Source organism: Athene cunicularia, assembly GCF_003259725.1.
Source record: "Athene cunicularia isolate RWA chromosome 7 unlocalized genomic scaffold, athCun1 chr7_part1, whole genome shotgun sequence".
NCBI lineage: Eukaryota > Metazoa > Chordata > Aves > Strigiformes > Strigidae > Athene > Athene cunicularia.
Genome location: NW_020799107.1, coordinates 32,393,328 through 32,410,685, shown reverse-complemented (window position 1 = coordinate 32,410,685; position 17,358 = coordinate 32,393,328). Strand labels below are relative to the sequence as shown.

At 34.4% G+C, this 17,358-nt stretch overlaps 1 protein-coding gene across 1 annotated transcript in view; it reads left to right on the top strand.

Moving 5' to 3' along the window:
* The window catches only part of LRP1B (LDL receptor related protein 1B), a 568,332-nt gene that overhangs the window by 476,379 nt on the left and 74,595 nt on the right, over positions 1–17,358 (top strand). Inside the window, exons 63-67 of the mRNA XM_026852527.1 lie at positions 3,036–3,129; positions 4,726–4,842; positions 4,957–5,076; positions 7,945–8,064; positions 14,129–14,245. Coding sequence (XP_026708328.1) covers positions 3,036–3,129; positions 4,726–4,842; positions 4,957–5,076; positions 7,945–8,064; positions 14,129–14,245 — 568 coding nt within the window. The remainder of the gene's footprint in view (positions 1–3,035; positions 3,130–4,725; positions 4,843–4,956; positions 5,077–7,944; positions 8,065–14,128; positions 14,246–17,358) is intronic.

Sequence of the window (17,358 nt, the reverse complement as noted above, 5' to 3'; positions counted from 1 at the left end):
CTTTTAAATAATGAGTGCTGGTGCCCATGAAATGTGGAAGCATCAGTCAGCGGAGCTGAAGACGAGGTAACTCATGGGTGCATTTAAAGCGTTTCATCTTCAAGGCTATTAGTTGAAAATAGGCTTGCAAGTGCCTTTTTTCCAGAGAAAGCAGAACTTGTTCCCTTTCAAATGTGGATGTTTCTGCCAGTCACTAGAACAAATACAGCTACTAAAACCATAAAAATTGCGTTGAAAAAAACATTTCTATAAAATATGAAACATAAAAATACAAAGTGTCTATAACAATGATACAAAGCGTATATAACAATGATTTGGAAGTGTTCATGCATGAACAAACTTTACATTAATACAAGAAAACAAGCTCAGTCCAGGTAGCTTGGTAGCTAACAGATAGGGTTACGTGAGAAACAGTCCAGTAGCTGAAATGGAAATGGTAAAATATGCAATGAATTAACAGCTGCATCAATTAAAACATCGGATTCATTATGGGAGGTGGAATCCCTAGTACTTGAAATAAATATTTGTGGTTTTTTTTTTTCTTAAAATGTAAGGAAGGTTAAGTAGAACTACTGATTTCTTGTAAGTGAACCACTTTAATAAAAGCCTTTGGACTGTTCTACCCAGACAACTAAACGGTTGGTTGTAATAGTACATACGGCCTCTAATATCTCTCTAGTAGTCCACTTTTATTGTATGTATGCAAACGACCTCTTACAACGTTCTATGTCATGATGCATGTTGTCTGTACTCGTTAAGGAAAGGATTTTATTCTTAATTTTTAGGGAACAGTGTTCATCTTATTAACTGATGTACAGTTTCATTCAGTAATATTGTTATTTAAGAAACCATCTCACTGTCTTCCTCTGTTCCCTTAAGGTAACGTTTGGTGTGATTTTATTACGTTCATCATATCTTTCCTGTTTTGTTTGTCTGCTTGTTACTTCCCATTACGTGATGAACATAAAGAAAGCGTAAAACACTTGTAAGCGGAGGATTTTCTTACCTATTTTCCCCCCATATCTAGCTTCTCGAGTTTGCTTAAAAAAAACCCCACTTTTTTTCTTTTTAAAAATTTTCTTTAAATGGCACTGGAAGCTTATTCCACAGTGAATTTATATGCTAACAGTTGATTGAATGACTCTTATTTCTTTCTAAATAATTCGTTGGTAATCTGAATTGAAGGATAACCTCACAACTTGGATCCTCCAGGAGCAATATTTTATCACTTGCGGATTCCATAGGAGGGAGAGCGAGCTTAAGTAGAAGAAGCTGCTCCAGACAGACAGTTACAAGCTGACATTGGTTATTAGTCATTTTCTTTCAGTTTTGAAATCTGTTTACTGTTTGATAATTTGTCAATCCGATGGTATCAGAGGCAGAGATCAGTGGAAAAAATGTACTTTGCTACTTAAGATTTTCGGATGATGCTATAAAATTATATTTGTTCCTATGATGTAATTGCTCTTGGCAATGCACTCACTGTTAGCCGTTTCTGATTAAAAGGAGCTGGATGACTGATGCGCTGGTCTTACACATTGACAGTCTTTCAGCTGTATTTTGATGGTTAATGTGACGTGAGAAATCGTTTAGTACAAACCACATCAGACTAGAACACCACAATTCAGGCCACTCTGGGCCCACCCATACGACTCTGACCCCTGATTTTGCAAAGTGTCTGGCTCCCCAGTTGAAATGGGAATGCAAGCATTTTCATGAAGAGCATAATAGCATCTAAGAATTAGTACTCATTTCCTGGAATTAAATTAATAATGTAATTTTAACAGCCTGAAGTCCCTTGTGGTGGGCAGGGCAAAGCTGGCACCTTAAAACAATTCAGCAGCAGGAAGGCTATGCTAGCAGGTAGAAAATACTAAGAATGAGAATTGTCTGAGTTTCTGTTTGTCTCCTACGTTTTGAGGCCTTCTGCTGAGCTACTCTGAGATGCATACCTTAGTAGAACAGTTTAGCAGTTTAGAATAGCTGCCCTTCAAACCCAAGCTGTTATACAGCATGTCCCTCAATGTGCTACAAGAATGATGGAGCTCCAGCTCGAGGTCCTACTACATAAACGGCCACAAAACTCTAAATTTTCCTGACAGAAAAGATAAAACTGAGCTAATACACGAAATTTAATATGTCCTTTTAGTACAGCTTTATTGAATAATCAATGATTTTAAAAATTTGAAGAAATAATTAATGCCTAGTCCTAGGAAAAAAAATGTCTTGCACTTCTAAACCTGTCAGTTTTCCTCCCTTCTGTGCTCATACTTACACCAGGTAGGAAACACAATGTTCTTAAAAGTTCCTGATAATCTAACCAGATTTTTCTCCCTAGCCACATAATGACTCCGATTTTAGGTTTAGCCCTCGAAGTTTGCATCAAGTAATTTCTACTCTTTTTTTTTTTTTGTTCAGTTTGCATTCCCCTTCCAGTCAAAACAAATGTAAAGCGTTGCCTGAGCTCAGAGTAAAGGCACTACCAGGGTTTTACAAAGGATATTTCTTTGTTGTACACATATGTTATCCCTTTGAAAGGTTGGAAGGCGGCCTAGCTTCTGGTTTTCTCATTCAATTCAAACGATATAAGGAATAATGTATACAAGTACAGCACTACACATTAAGGCCCTTTTCTGTAACTGGGGGTGGTTTTGTTTATCCATAAAAAATGATATTAAGTCTGCTTCAACAACTTACAAAGAATGTTTAAGAATTGAAGTGGTTGTTTTGAATAAGATCTTAGAGAATCATATCACAGAATGTGGCAAAATGCAATGAGTAGTTAATGTCAGGGGCACTATAAATCAGCGTAGCGATGTCATCGAAGCTGCAATGATTTGTATCAGTGGAAGTCTCGGTGCAAAACATCTCCAAAAAAAAGAATATTTAAGAAATTTTGTAAAATCAGCAGTCAGAGTTGAGGAATGAACAATGACATAAACAATCTAATTTTTCCATAAACTGTATATTTCTATGTAAAAGTAAATAAATATTAATATTGACGTTTTTTCTTCCTTCTTTCCTTCCTTTTACAGTTCCGTTGCAAAACTGACAAATGTATTCCGTTTTGGTGGAAATGTGACACTGTCGACGACTGCGGAGATGGCTCCGACGAGCCCGAGGAATGCCGTAAGTGCATTGTGAAGTTGGAACCCAATTTGTCAGTAGGGTCCAAATCAAATACAATGCTTTATAGATGGAAGGAAGCGGGTCTATTTGAACACTTGGGTTTGCAGCACAGTTTTCTGTTCCTTGGTCTCTTTTAAATTTACAAAGGACACAGGCTCTTGTTCATCAGCCTGTAAAAGATTTCCGTTAACTCATGTCTACTAAGGATCTTTTAAAGTTTTTGCAAAATCACAAGAATTTGTTTTTCATGTTTTAAACCTGTAATTGATCCCGTTTATATTTTTCCTAGAGATTTTACTTCAAAGCTGTGTTCTGCAGTTGCAAATTTTTATGTATAAATACAAAATTCTACCAGAGTTGTTTGATTTATTTTTGTATATAAGAGAAATGTGGAGCCCTAATCTCATTTGCTAATGTTTCATTACAATTATACAAGTTTAGCTACACATTATTACTTAGTGCAATCTTCTGAACAACATGTTCTCTATGTGGTTCCTACCAAGAATCAGTGTATTTTTCACGACAAGTTTTATATAAATATTTTCATTCTATACATTTAGAAATATTGTCAAAGGGTAGTTTGGAGAGCTAATTCTCACCCTTCAGGCATGAACATTTTTATGTAATGAACATTTTTCATGCATCCTGCGTAACTTTGACTATCCTGAAGACAGTGCAGCATATTTCTCAATAACATCCCATAGTCCAAATAGTAGGTTACTGTAGTAATGTCCTCTTGAATTGTACACACATGGAAGTCAATTATGATGATGTTTTCAGCATCCCAAAGAATGGTTGCTGCGATGGTAGCTGACTGCAAGTTTACTTGTTAGAAAAGTACCTTTCTAGTGTACTGGATTCATAAACAGTAATATCTGATTACATCTTTCAGTCACAGTCGCTGACTAATTTAACACTATTATATTAATCTACATAAATCAAAAGATTCTTGCCCTCTTCCCTTAAGCTTATAAGAATAAAATGCTCTACGTTTTCTACAGTCATCCAGTTAAATAAGAGTTAATTTGATTTGTTTATATTGAAATCTCTCACCCATATTTTTACAATTTTATCATTGGTTCTCTTTTTCTGCCACACAAGCCTTTTAAGCAAGCTTTAACATATGTAATCATTCTACATAACATATGTAATCATTCTACATTTGGAGCTACGCTATGTTTATATAAAATTTAAACTCGGATGGCAGTGGCTGTGAGAAGGAACAGTGTTAGACCTTTCATGGGAAATAGAGTGGAACAATGACTTTTATAAATGCAGACTTGAAATCAAGTGTTTAGGGCCTAAACTGCAAGAATCTGTTGAGCTAATAGTAAGCATCAACCTGTAGGTGGCTGCAGACTGTATCATTAGTTAAAATATAACTACAGTTCTGCAAATTTAAAATCTCAGGCTTTGAAATTAATTTTGCAACAGTACAGGTGCATTTTGTTTACTAATATCTACCCAGATTGAGATTACATAGGCAAATATAAAGGTCTGTAAATTTGTTTGATTAGTCCGTAGAGGAAGAACAACACTGTTGATACTTTAACGGTTCTTCTGATAGTATTCATAAGCGGTTTTCTTTTTTCTCAGCTGAATTCAGATGTCAGCCAGGACGTTTTCAGTGTGGAACTGGACTTTGTGCTCTTCCAGCCTTTATCTGTGATGGAGAAAATGATTGTGGGGACAATTCTGATGAGTTGAACTGTGGTAGGTAATTATATACATTGTAGACTTCTGTTGAGAAAATGTATTTTTATTCTTTTACCTTTTAATTTTTAAAACTTTTTAATCTTTTTTTATGTTTTTGTTCTTTTAACTTAGACACACATGTGTGTCTGTCAGGTCAGTTCAAGTGCACAAAGAATCAGAAGTGTATTCCAATAAATCTGAGATGCAATGGACAGGATGATTGTGGTGACGAAGAAGATGAAAGAGACTGTCGTAAGTTCTGTTTAGAGAATTTTGCTCTGACAGCTGTAGCTGATTTTAAACAAGGAACTGAAATAAAATATGTAAAATACTGTAAATATCCTCTGTAAAATAATTTGAGGAACGTGAAAAACAGTTAATTCATGGGACTGATTGATGTACAATGCTTCATAGATAAGAGAACAAACTAAAATGTCATTTATTAACTTCATTTTTTTAAGTCATTGCAAAGAAGAGGGGTGTGTAAACAATTTCAAGCATTTAATTGGGTTTCTGACTTAGGCTGAAACCTCCATTTTACTCTTAACCACTTCACAAATGACTCATCTTCTTGAGGCTTTCATCTGCCATGCCTTGCAGCAACACATTTCAATGGAAAAAATGTATTTCTGTGTCTTTTACTGGAAAAGATGCAGATCCATAGTTCCTTCTACATCCTTTTTCTTTGATGGAGTTTTCACCTTTCCTCTGGGGACGACTTCATTCATTTCCCTATGTAACTTGATTTCCATTTACTCAGCTTTTAATACATCTTACTTTTCATAAATTCGTTTTCTTTCCATATTTCTTAGATACGAGTAGAGAAAATATTTTCAGATTTAGAAGGCAAATGTATTGAATAGCTTGTGCATTTGATCATTTTGGAATTAAAATGATGGTGCTGTCATGAAATTTATCTCTGTCCTTCACTCAATTCATTATTCAGATCTACTGCTGATCTAAGGTGCTTATTCCTATTTTCTCAATTAGCTTTCTCAAGGCTTCCATGTGCTGCATTTTTGCAAAGAACATGGCCTTCTCCAAGGGAAGAGATGCTGAGGATACAAAGGTTTTGTTGATGGTCATGTTTAGTGGCTGTCTTCCAAACAGCTCAGCAGAGACAGACAGTATTATATGTTGGTTTGCATGTTATGTTCCTTTAAAAACTGATTAAATGGGCTCAGGTAAACTCCTGTGGAAGATAGGGGAGACTCCTTTTTTCATTACAAAGAACTACACATTATACAGAAGGTTCCCAAAACCTTGAGGTGTAGCCAACAGAAATTAAATCAGAGCAGTGGAATCTGCAGCACAGCAGTGCTCAGGGACTGTGGGAGGGATAGGGTCAGGATCAGTGGTGATGGAGTTGAAAACTTCCTAGGGATTAGTGGGGATAGGACAGTCTGCTGTGACATGAAGCAAGCTTTTGAATTGTCTGAAACTCAGCCATCAACCCACCTGCAAAGCCAGTGGGAAGTGGGGGAGGTTAATTATATACAGGTTTTGTTGCTGTTCTATCTTACCTAGACTTTATTAGCTTCTCTCTTAAGCAAGTTAGGTGTGCTAGTTGATATTTTAATAAAATCTTGCTTATGCCTTCCAAAAACTCTTCAGTTGTCTTTGGGGAGATTACAAAAAATGGAGATTTTAAGTAGTTCTACCAAAAAGTTCAAATTGACTTGGGCTTCTGTCCCAAGACGGATAACGGATCAGATTATCTGTTTCATTCTAACTTCACTGGAGTAGGATTTTTAAAATACAGACTTTTTTTTTTTTTTTTTTTTTTTTTTTTTTTTAGCTCTACCACTGTTTCATTTTATATATCAAGTGACCTTGAAAAAGTCACAATTCATACTAAAGGTTTTCCATATGTAACATGGAGATTATTATGCTGGTCTTCCTTGTAAAGCACTTTGAAATCCCCAGGTGAGGTGCCCTAGCTGAGAATCAGTATTATTTTTTAGAAGTATATTTAGCAGCATAGACAAGTCTAAATTTAGTCTTTGATTCCAGCGCTGTAAATTTACGTATGGAAATGTGATGCTGACAGAAATAATACACAACCAATTTTTTTAAAAAAAACTAAAGTTTTTCATCTTGCTGAACTCAAGAAACAGGAATGATACTATAAAGGAGCAAATTGCTTTCCAACAGGGATAGGGAAGTTTGTTAAAAACCTTATGGAGTTCCCTAGGTAAAAGTGGGACAAACATTCACGTGGGAAAACATTTTCAGAGTAGAGATCTTACTGTCTTTCACCTATGTTCAATTCAGAACAGTTTTGAGATATTTCTACATATGCTTATCTCTAAAGAAATCCTTGTGCATCTATCACAAATAGCCTGATCACAGTTCAGCCCAGATAAATGTCCTTTATCCATCTTGCCTCTATACTCTCAGTTATTAAAGTTTTAAAAATAGTAAGATCTGTCCTAAATGCTTGTGAGGGAGTCAATCTAGAATCACGTGAGTGCGCTGAGGATCCATTTGTTGTCAAGTGGCTGCTCTAAAGTGAAAGCACTTAAACTTTTGTCGTAAAGCATTCTGAAAGAGTAGGATGGTTAGCTGCATCTTTGCATCTTTATCTTGCTGTAGGATTCATTTAAGAAATTGTTCTGCTAAACTGATGAAATAATTATCAAACTTTTCTCACCATTTACCCATGGCCTCTTTTAACAGAGAGCACAGACTTTTACCAAAATTGTACATAATTTTGATTACCTTTTGAGTCAAAGCATTGAATGCTGCCTTAGTCCTTCAAACTGGCTTTCAGAATTGATAAATGGTGCTTTAGAAAGTTAGGAGAAAAATAAATCTGACTGCTTTTTACTTAAGTGGTTTGATTGTGACAATGTCAAGTCTGTTCTTAAAGGAATATCACAATAGACACTTTGTTTATTAGATTCATTTGACCTTACTGTTATATATAAAATAATATATATAAAAAAGACAAAATTATAAACAGTATAACCCTGAACGCTCTTTTCTTGCAGATGTTACATGTGTTGCTAGAGCTATCAAATTTCCGAATTTTAAATCATTATTTTTTTTTCTTTAAAAAAAAGAATTGGAATATTAGCAGAAATTTCTCGTTTTAATTTGAAATCCTTTTATTTAAAGCTGAAAACAGTTGTTCTCCAGACCATTTCCAGTGTAAAACAACAAAACACTGCATTTCTAAACTGTGGGTATGTGATGAAGACCCAGATTGTGCGGATGGATCAGATGAAGCTAACTGCGGTGAGTATGCCAGTGGGTTTCAATATATCACTGTAGCATGATATTTTTGAAAAAAATAGTGAAAGGAAACAAACAATCATCCCAGTTAACGTGTCCTTTTTCAATGTATGATAATACCGGGCTGATATGATAGCTGTATCTGGCTCATACAGTTCTTGTTGACTGATAATCTTTACAGGAATAGTCTATAAAATTAATACCATACTACTACTTTCTTGGCAGAAGCTGTAGATGAGTATCTTATTTGGAACGTAGTGACATTCTTGATTTTTCTCACAGTATTATCCAGTTTCTGACAATTTATTATGCATACTTTGTTGCTGCTGGAGGTCATAAACAGTGAAACGTGATAATTTGCAAACATTAGTTAAGAGCGTGCGGAAGGGTCCAGAGCAGATGCCAACTTGACACTGACGAACTTCTGCTTCTCTCTGATCTGCTGGGGGTTATGTGTCCTAACACACCACTCCACAAACTTTGCATCCCCATGGCTTCTCCGAGAACCCCTGATAGCTCTGATAGTTATGTACTTAAATGTGATAGTTTGAAGAGGCAGATCCTCTACAGAGATCAAGGCTAGAATCAAACCATTACCAAACCAAGCTCTAATTTCTGTCCTATTTTATATAATATCCAGAACCACAGTGTTCTACCTAAGGCAGATTTTTTAGAACATAAGTACTATCTCTGAATCTAATAATGTATTTAATTGCTTTTTTGAAGATTCACCATTGAATCACAAATATAACTCTACAGTTTTTAGCATCTTTATGATTGACAAAACAGATTAATTGATTTTATTTATGCAGAAACTGTTAAAATTATTTTATTAAGACAATACTCATAGAAAGATGAAAATCTAAGCAGTTTCCACATTGGTCTGCATTTGATATTTTATTGTGTATGCCTAGTATGTTATTCATCATCACTTGGAAGAAAACATCACGCTGTATAGTATTAGTAGTAGCTGTTCTCAGTCATTGCTTGCATGTTGGAAAGTTCTGAGTCAGCTCTTTTGTTGTAAAAGAAAGAAAATAACAAATATAAATATTCCACCTGGGAAATGGATTAATCAGGTTAAGTGGATCAGTATTGCTGGCATATCACTGAACATGGATGTCAGTGCAACACGCACACTCACCAAGTGCAGAAAAACGTGTGGAAACTTCAAACAGACGGCCGTAAAACAAAAAACAGGAAAATGTTCTGAGATGGATGAGAGCAAGGAAAACGGTTGTACGGAACATTCAAAGCTCTCACCATTATTCATCCACATGTCAGTAAATGGTTTGATGAAACGCATAAGTCTGGTCAAGTTTATGTACCTCTGGGACAACAAAGTTACAGGCCATAATCAAGAACAAAGCGCTGAGACAGCAAAATTTCCATGGATGCGTTTCGGGCAATTGAAAGAAGCACATATATGAAAATGTTGGAGCTCTAAGTATGCTTAAGAAATTGAACTCAACACTGAAAATCCAGGACTATTGTTTGAATTGGCAAGAAAGGGAAAACTAATTAATCATATCAACTGGAGAGAAGAACAGTGCAAGAAATCATTTTGCTTGAAGAAACAGTGAATGCAAAGGAGATGAAGCTTTGCTGTAGAGACTCTTCATATCTTCTGCTGGGCTATTATGCAACTACCCTGCACTGCTTACCTTCTGATCCACTTCATAGGTACACAGAGTTTAAAAGCAAAGAGGAAAAAAAGCCCAAACTAATGCTGAATAGGAAAAATTGTATTTATAATAGGTACTTCACTGTGATTCATCGTTTTAGCCAATAGAAAGAATAATGTCCAAATTGCTCAAACAATTAAATAGTATAGAGGTGCAGTGCCTGCAATCCCAAGTTAAATTTTTTTTTTTTTTTTTTTTTTTCAGTCACAATATATACAACAGGCTATGCTGGTTCATAGCTAAGACTCATCTCGCCTTTTATTCTGTCTCTGGCAGTGACTGCAAGCTCCTATCTAGGGAAGAATATGTGAGCGAGTCAGTTCTTAAGGAAACTTCCCTGGGTTACTCTTCTAGCCTCTAACAGTTTGAGAATCAGGGATATTGTGAGTCAAATATGTCTCTGTATGCAATAACCTGTGATGGATTTCAGTTTCTTTTAACCTTTGTGCAGTTTTGACAACGTGCTGCAACAAGGAGTTCCACAGCTTATTTACCTCCCTGAAAAATCACTTACATTTTTATTTTAAATCTGCTAGCTGCATATAATGCTCTTAGTTTGTGTATTGGGGGAGACAGAACAATTTATTCATACTCACAATCTGTGTGTCACACATGGTTGCGTACACATAGAACAACTAAGCCTTGACAAGAACAGGGTGGGTTTAATCACATTTTAAAGTTTTCCATTATTTTAGCATTTGAAATATTTTTAAATGACCTTATTATAGCAGTAGTTTTAACACGGCCTGGTCTTCTGCATTGGGGTTATGTGTGTTTTAGTTTTAAAGAAGGCTATTTTTATGAACAGAGTTTGATACAATTAAATTCTAAAACTGCAAGCTGAGTGTCATAAAGGTCTGTATATGTTGATGCTAATACTAACTTGTTATCCTTTATAGTTCATTTCTAAAATGCTTACAATGCAAACCCTGTAAAAAGGATAATCTCTTTTCTGCGTAAGTGCTTCATAGTCATACGTATTTTGCTTGGTCAACATCTGCTACTGTATGTTATTGGAGATACTACATTAACTGAATTTGTCAGAAGTAGTCTGAATGTTTTTAGTCTTTGTGGTTACTTTCCAACTCAGACTGTTGAACTAGAATCATGAATTGTATGTTTATTATTGAGTGTGTGGTGTTTTTCAAAGAACATTAGGTAGAGTTAATTCATGCTTTCTGTCCAGGCAATTAAAAGAAGCCGTTAGATTATGGTAACCCTTGCTCACAACTTTAATACTTTACATCAAAAAAGACCCTGTTTGAGTTTAGAATCTGAAGAAATCTGTGTGTGGTCATGGAAAGTGGTTATAATCTGCTTTAAAGGTTATATGTATTTCAGGTCTTTATTACCATAATGTGTCAACATTAGTATGACTGCTTTCTGCTTCTTCAATTTTCTAAATACTAATTTTATTTTTGGCCTAAAGAGTCAAAGTAGGGTTTTTTTTCTGATGATGAAGAATATGTTCGTTGCGATATTTGAAGGATGCGTTATATAAACTTAAACTTCCTTCAACAGCCTTATAATTTCCTGTTTCCAGCATCAGTGACAGCTTGCCAATCCCTAGAACAGCTAGCTGATCCTCAATCAAAAGCAAGTTACTTTTCATTTTGGATTCTATCCCTCTCAGGCGCGCACACACACACACACAGACGTGCCTGTGTATGGAATTAAAATCCCCAAACAGCAATATAGTGAAGTTAATGGTAAAATACTGTGTTAATTCATAGGGATTGATATTTGAATCAAAATGCTTTTAGGGTGCATATGTAATATTTTTGAGTTTCGTTTGTTTTCCATTTAAGCCTTCATCCTAATTTCTTCATGCTCATTTAGAATTATTTCTAAAATAAAATTCTAGTTCAGTATGCGCAAAAGACAAACCCCAACCAACCAGAAGCTACCTCAGGTGGTCACACAAATTTCTGAGAAGGGGCCTTTGCCTGTTACAGTAGATCAATTAATCTCCTAATAATAATTTGAAGAGAGAAATATTAAAATTGAGTTATCAGTACTTACATCCTTTGCCTTTGTGCCATTCTTATCAGAACTTTCCTGTTTTAAGGCGGTCTCATTTTAAGAAAAATGGAAAGCCATTTAGTATTGAAGACAGCAATAACAAGGGGGGGATGATGTGTGCTTTTCAGGTTTCTACAGTTCAAAAAAAAAAAAAAAAAATACTGGTTTGCACTATTTCCTTTGAGTTGATAAATTAGTCTTTCTCAGATATCAGATATTTGTTATACAACTTTGCTGAATCTTCCTCTTTGTTATATCTTAGTTCTAGTATCCTATTTTTTTTCCCTTGGTTCTTACTAACAGAAAGAAGGAAATACAAGTCAAAGAAATCATGTTTGTAAGACATAGTCAAGCGTAAGCTGCTAAGAGAGGTCAACCCAAGGGAAGTATAAGGCTTTCAGATTTGTGAAGTGAGGAAGAGAGCACCTCACAGACATGGAAAATCTTTTGTATATAAAAATTATATAAATATATATAATTAAATATTCCTTTTTGCTTGGTAAGATTAGAATAAGAAGAGAAAGAATCAAGTGGTAATCATAAGGTTAGACTACACTTGGATAAATTAAAAAACAAAATCCAGCCATTCTTCACAAGTGTAAAGTAATGCTTGAGAACTAGAGGCGTCTTTGAGAAGTAGATAATTCTTTATGAAGAATAAAAACAGATATATTACATATTCTCCTCATCCTAGCTGAAATGAAGGGATGTTATCTCTGGATTTTGTGTATTACTGGTTAGATCTTGGTATTTCTGTTGAATGGGGAAGGATAAATAGAATACAATCTGTCATTAGTCTTTAGGACTCATTTTGTGGGTAGATATGTTAATGGGAGATTGTAGACTTTACTAGAAGTACTTTAATAAATATAGATAGATTTCTGGCATGAAACTTGGTCTTTTGGAGAGATACAGAAAAAAAAAAAAACAAAAAAACCCACATTTTTTTAATTCTGGGAGAGGGGATATTTTTATGTTTTGTAATAAATATTTTTAAAGTGCTTGACAGTGCAAGTATTTGAAATGTCATGACAGATGTCACAGATGGTAATCTTGAGAAACATTGTGGGAAAAAGTATTTTGGGAGAAAATCACTTCAATCACAATATTGGCGTAGAATAAGGAACAAATGCAAAAGGCAGTGTTGTAACTACTAAATTTTTGGGTGTACACAACTGAGCTGCAATGCCATTTACCTCCACCTTCTTGATATTCAAATGTAGTTTTGATTTATTACTCTACTTCCAGAACCACACCTAAAACAAAGTACAAAAAGCAACAGTTTGGGCCATAGCATCAAATCTAATATCTCTAACTTGTGGTCCTTTCCAATTCACAGGCAGAGTAAAGCACAGTGATTTAAGCTAGCTTCTCAGTCCTCCTTCATTCTGTCAGTCGTTATAACTCACCGAGTTGTCATGATAGCAGTATCAAGTCTGAACTGACATGCTATGAAATAACCTAATGGAAATCTTAAAAATTTCTATTGAAATATCATCGCAGTGACACGTAATTTTAAATATGTCATGGAGGCTTTTGCAAAGCAACCTTTTCTTTTTTTTTTTTCCCAAAGAAAATGTCACTGATAACTTTTTAATTTACCTCATTTCATCTCAGACCTTATAACCTGAAAGAATTACTAAAGAAATAAAAAATATAAATAAAACATAGAGGCAACTCCTTCCTGCTGGAGGACTTCAGGATGTTCATGCATCTTCAAGAAGCTTTGCCTACAATGCTATTCTGAAAATGGGAAAGCTCGTTGAAAATTTGCTGCATGAAGAAAATTAATCTCAGTTTAGCATTTTATGCTTTAGAATGTTTTACTTTGTATAAGTAGACTTCCAACCCAAAACATCAGAATGTGAAAATGAATCTAAAGGAACATTTTTCTGTCATGTATTAGTTTTAAATTATCGTATGCAAACAACTTTTGAGAAATATCTATATTGTACATTTTCAAATAAATATTCTTGTGGTTTACTCTAATCAGATCTATCTCACAGATAAATTCAATGAAAAGTCAGTGCATTTTTTGAAAATCAGTGCAATAATATCCTCTCTTCAAATTAATTTGTGATTGCTTCTGAATTTCGTATTTTTTACTGTAAATTACAGTGTGTACAGTCCATATTTTTTTATCTTCAAATTTATGAGCATATCTCTTTTAGTATGAATTAATAAATAGGATCTTAAAGAATGTGGTATGAAAAGTATTTCTGAAGGTAACATTTCAAGTATTATGGTTGCTCCGTCTTCGATGTATCTAGCAACATTGTCATGTCACTGTTTAGTAGCAGTCTTTCCCATTTTGACTCTTTGTCTGCAATGATGTAAATTTATATTCATCGTAATTACAGATAAAAAAACTTGTGGGCCTCATGAATTCCAATGCAAAAACAACAACTGTATTCCAGATCATTGGAGATGTGACAGCCAAAATGATTGTGGTGATAATTCTGATGAAGAAAACTGTAGTAAGTAACTTTTACCTAAGTACATATTATAAGGAGTGGAGTCAGTTTAACAACATGTAAGAGGAAACTTTTCAATTTTGATAAACTGCATGTGGTTTTTTTGTACAACAGCATCAGAACCCCTGAAAACCAGTTGACCAGAACTGAAAATGTCCCTTGCTGACGTTCTCCAATTTCATTAATTCTTATAAAGAGCTGTAATTCTGTATGTTGTTATTCAAAGTGTCTCGGTTCTCTCCTACCTATGAGAAACCTGAATGCCTATTAAATTTCTGTAATGCTGATTTCACGGAGTTAATTTAGATCTGGTTCTCGGGAAGAAATGACAAATTCTCAATGGTTTTATCTCATAATCATTGTCTTTATAAACTATTTCAAAAGAGAAATTCCACAAAGAGTTCTGGAATGCCTTTGCCCCGGATGACAATTTGTTCTTCTTTCTTGTGTACGTAGAAATCCAAGAAATTGGCATCTTGTGTAGATAATCTTGAATGCATATATTCTGATTGTATATTATGAATGTATATTTAGTATCTTCAAGGTAATGACCTAGAAAGCTTAATAAATTAGGCATTCTAATGCTGAGTACTTGCTGTCTGCCCCTTTCTCCAATTAAAGACACGATGTCCATAGGTACAGGATTTCTAAAGACTAGCTCATTCTGCTTGAAAGGTTAAAGTGCATTTGTCTCCCTTTTAATTTCTGTCTACATCTGAAAATGTTGGAAGTTGCAGTAGTTTTCATATGCAAGTATTTCATCTAAAGGGGCAAATGCCATGTGGCTCAGTAATCACTCAGAGCCATTTTTTGTTCTACCCCGGGGCAGGGGTGACACACAAACACTTTCCTAACTTTGTGGGAGATTTTAATTGGGAATTGATTATTAGTGCCAGGGGGATTTTTCAGTTTTCATTATATTATAAATCCCACAAAATTTTTTTGTTCTTTTATTCTCATGTAAAAATCAAATAGAGACATAGCTTTTTCTTTACCAGTGTTAATCTACAAGAATAGATAATATTTTGAACAATTGAAAATTAAAAAAAAAAAAAAAACAAAAAAAACCTTCTGCAAAACATTATTGTTTTTGCAAAATAAGTTTCCAGGATATTATTTGAAATTTGCTCTGTATGAGCTGGGATTTATTTATCACCCAGTATAAATATTTTTGCTCCTTAAAGTTTAGATTATCATATTACAAAGTGATTAAAAAACTAAGTTCAAATAATGAGGGAGCAAGCATAGATCCATTTTTAAAAAATATCTAAGCTTGCCATCTTTGTGTTCACATCAGTAACTAAGTTATATATTCAGTTCTTGGCTGTTCTCTAGACTTGCAGATAAAGAAATGTGTAGTTAATTGTAATGGATGGAATTAGTGAGCTGCGAGTATTCGGACATAGCTGGTGCATCAAAACCAAAGGCCAGAATGGTGAAGTATATTTTTCTTTTTCATGTCAAATGCATACTTCACTTCTAACTGTGGAAGTTATATTCTGCTGTATAAATTAAATACAGTAGGCTGGCAGAGTTGTAAAATTCAGAATCTTGGAAGCATTGGGAAAATACATAATACTCTTCCGTTGTTTGAAATAGATGCAGAAAATTCTTTATAGGCTGTCAAGCCACTTATAGAATAAAGTGTAATGAAACAAATATATACGAAATTAGAACTTCAAAAGCATTTGACAAAATATATTACACTGCACATTACAATAAGTTGTTCATAGCATACATGAATATACAAAGGGCTTGTCAGGCAACTATATCAGAAAATGAGTTGTTCCTCAAGAATGCGGAATTAATTCATTGAATTATAGAAATTCAGCTCAAGTATTTTCATTTCTCTGTATGGTTTCTTTTCATGCACACACAACATCCTGGTCAAGTTATCAGAAGTGAAACAGAATGCATGTTAAGAAATATCACATATGGCTGTGAAAAATTATTAGTGGTATAATGCAAATAGTTGTGCCCGTTATGACACAGTTATTTAACTGTATTTGTCTTACAGTCTATTATTCTTGAACTATATTTTCACCCTCACAAATAAGTAAGAGTTATTAGGAAGGTTATAGGTCCATACTGAGTGCTAAGCAAAGAGGAATGTATTTTTAACTCTTATGGATTAATAACTTTTGGAGAGGGAATTTGCCTTCAGAGTTTATTTGTTGTTTGGGGGGTTTGTTATTTTTTGGGGTGTTTTGTTTTGTGTTTTTTTTTTTTTTTTAATATTAGAGCAAAAATAATATTTTCTCTTTTGGGAAACTTCAAAAAGAGAAAATTCCATAGAAATTGCTATCTTATTCTTGCTGTAAAGAAGGCACCAGTAATGTTTTATTGAATGTAATTAAAGAAAATATAATACACTGTAAACATTGAAGCAAAGCAAACGTAATAACGCTGTAGAAACACATGAATTCAATCAGCGTAAAAATATTGCTGTTGCTAGAGAATCTTCTCAATGCTGTTTTGTTGCTCCTACAAGTTGTCAGGAAAACAAATTAGTTAATTTTGTCCTGGGATAAGTTAATATGAGAACTAGCAATTATTTAATGTTTAAGGGAAGATGTTTTAAACCAGCACATTGGAAGAAACTAAGCTGGAATGTCTCATAATGTCATCTTCAGTAAATTTTGAACAGACAGTGCTGGACATGGCCATACTTCACATTGCTTAAGGTTCAGCTGACTTGGTGCAAGTCAGACAATGGCTAGTGTCAGTTTTCTAAGAACTAGCCAAACCCAAGGACGCTACTTCAGCATGATAAACTGATGTGCACTAAAGATTTGTTTTCTGTACACCTGCCAGTCTTACGCGTAGGTTAACAAAGAACAAGTGTCTTTGTTTTGGTGAAATACAATGCTAAGTAAAGTCACTGAAAATAAATAAGTGAGGAAAATCTGCATTTAATGCCACATTTAAATGAAAAAAACCCACCTATGACCACTTCAGTAATGTTGTGTTTACAGGCATTCATTCTGCAGGACGGTCCACGTTGTTGTTTTGAGCAGTATTATAATGGAGAATTATAAGGAAAGGTGGTTTTGTTTTTACCTCCTCTTCCATTTTGTCACATATACTGTTTTGGCTGGAAAAGTTACAGTTTTCTT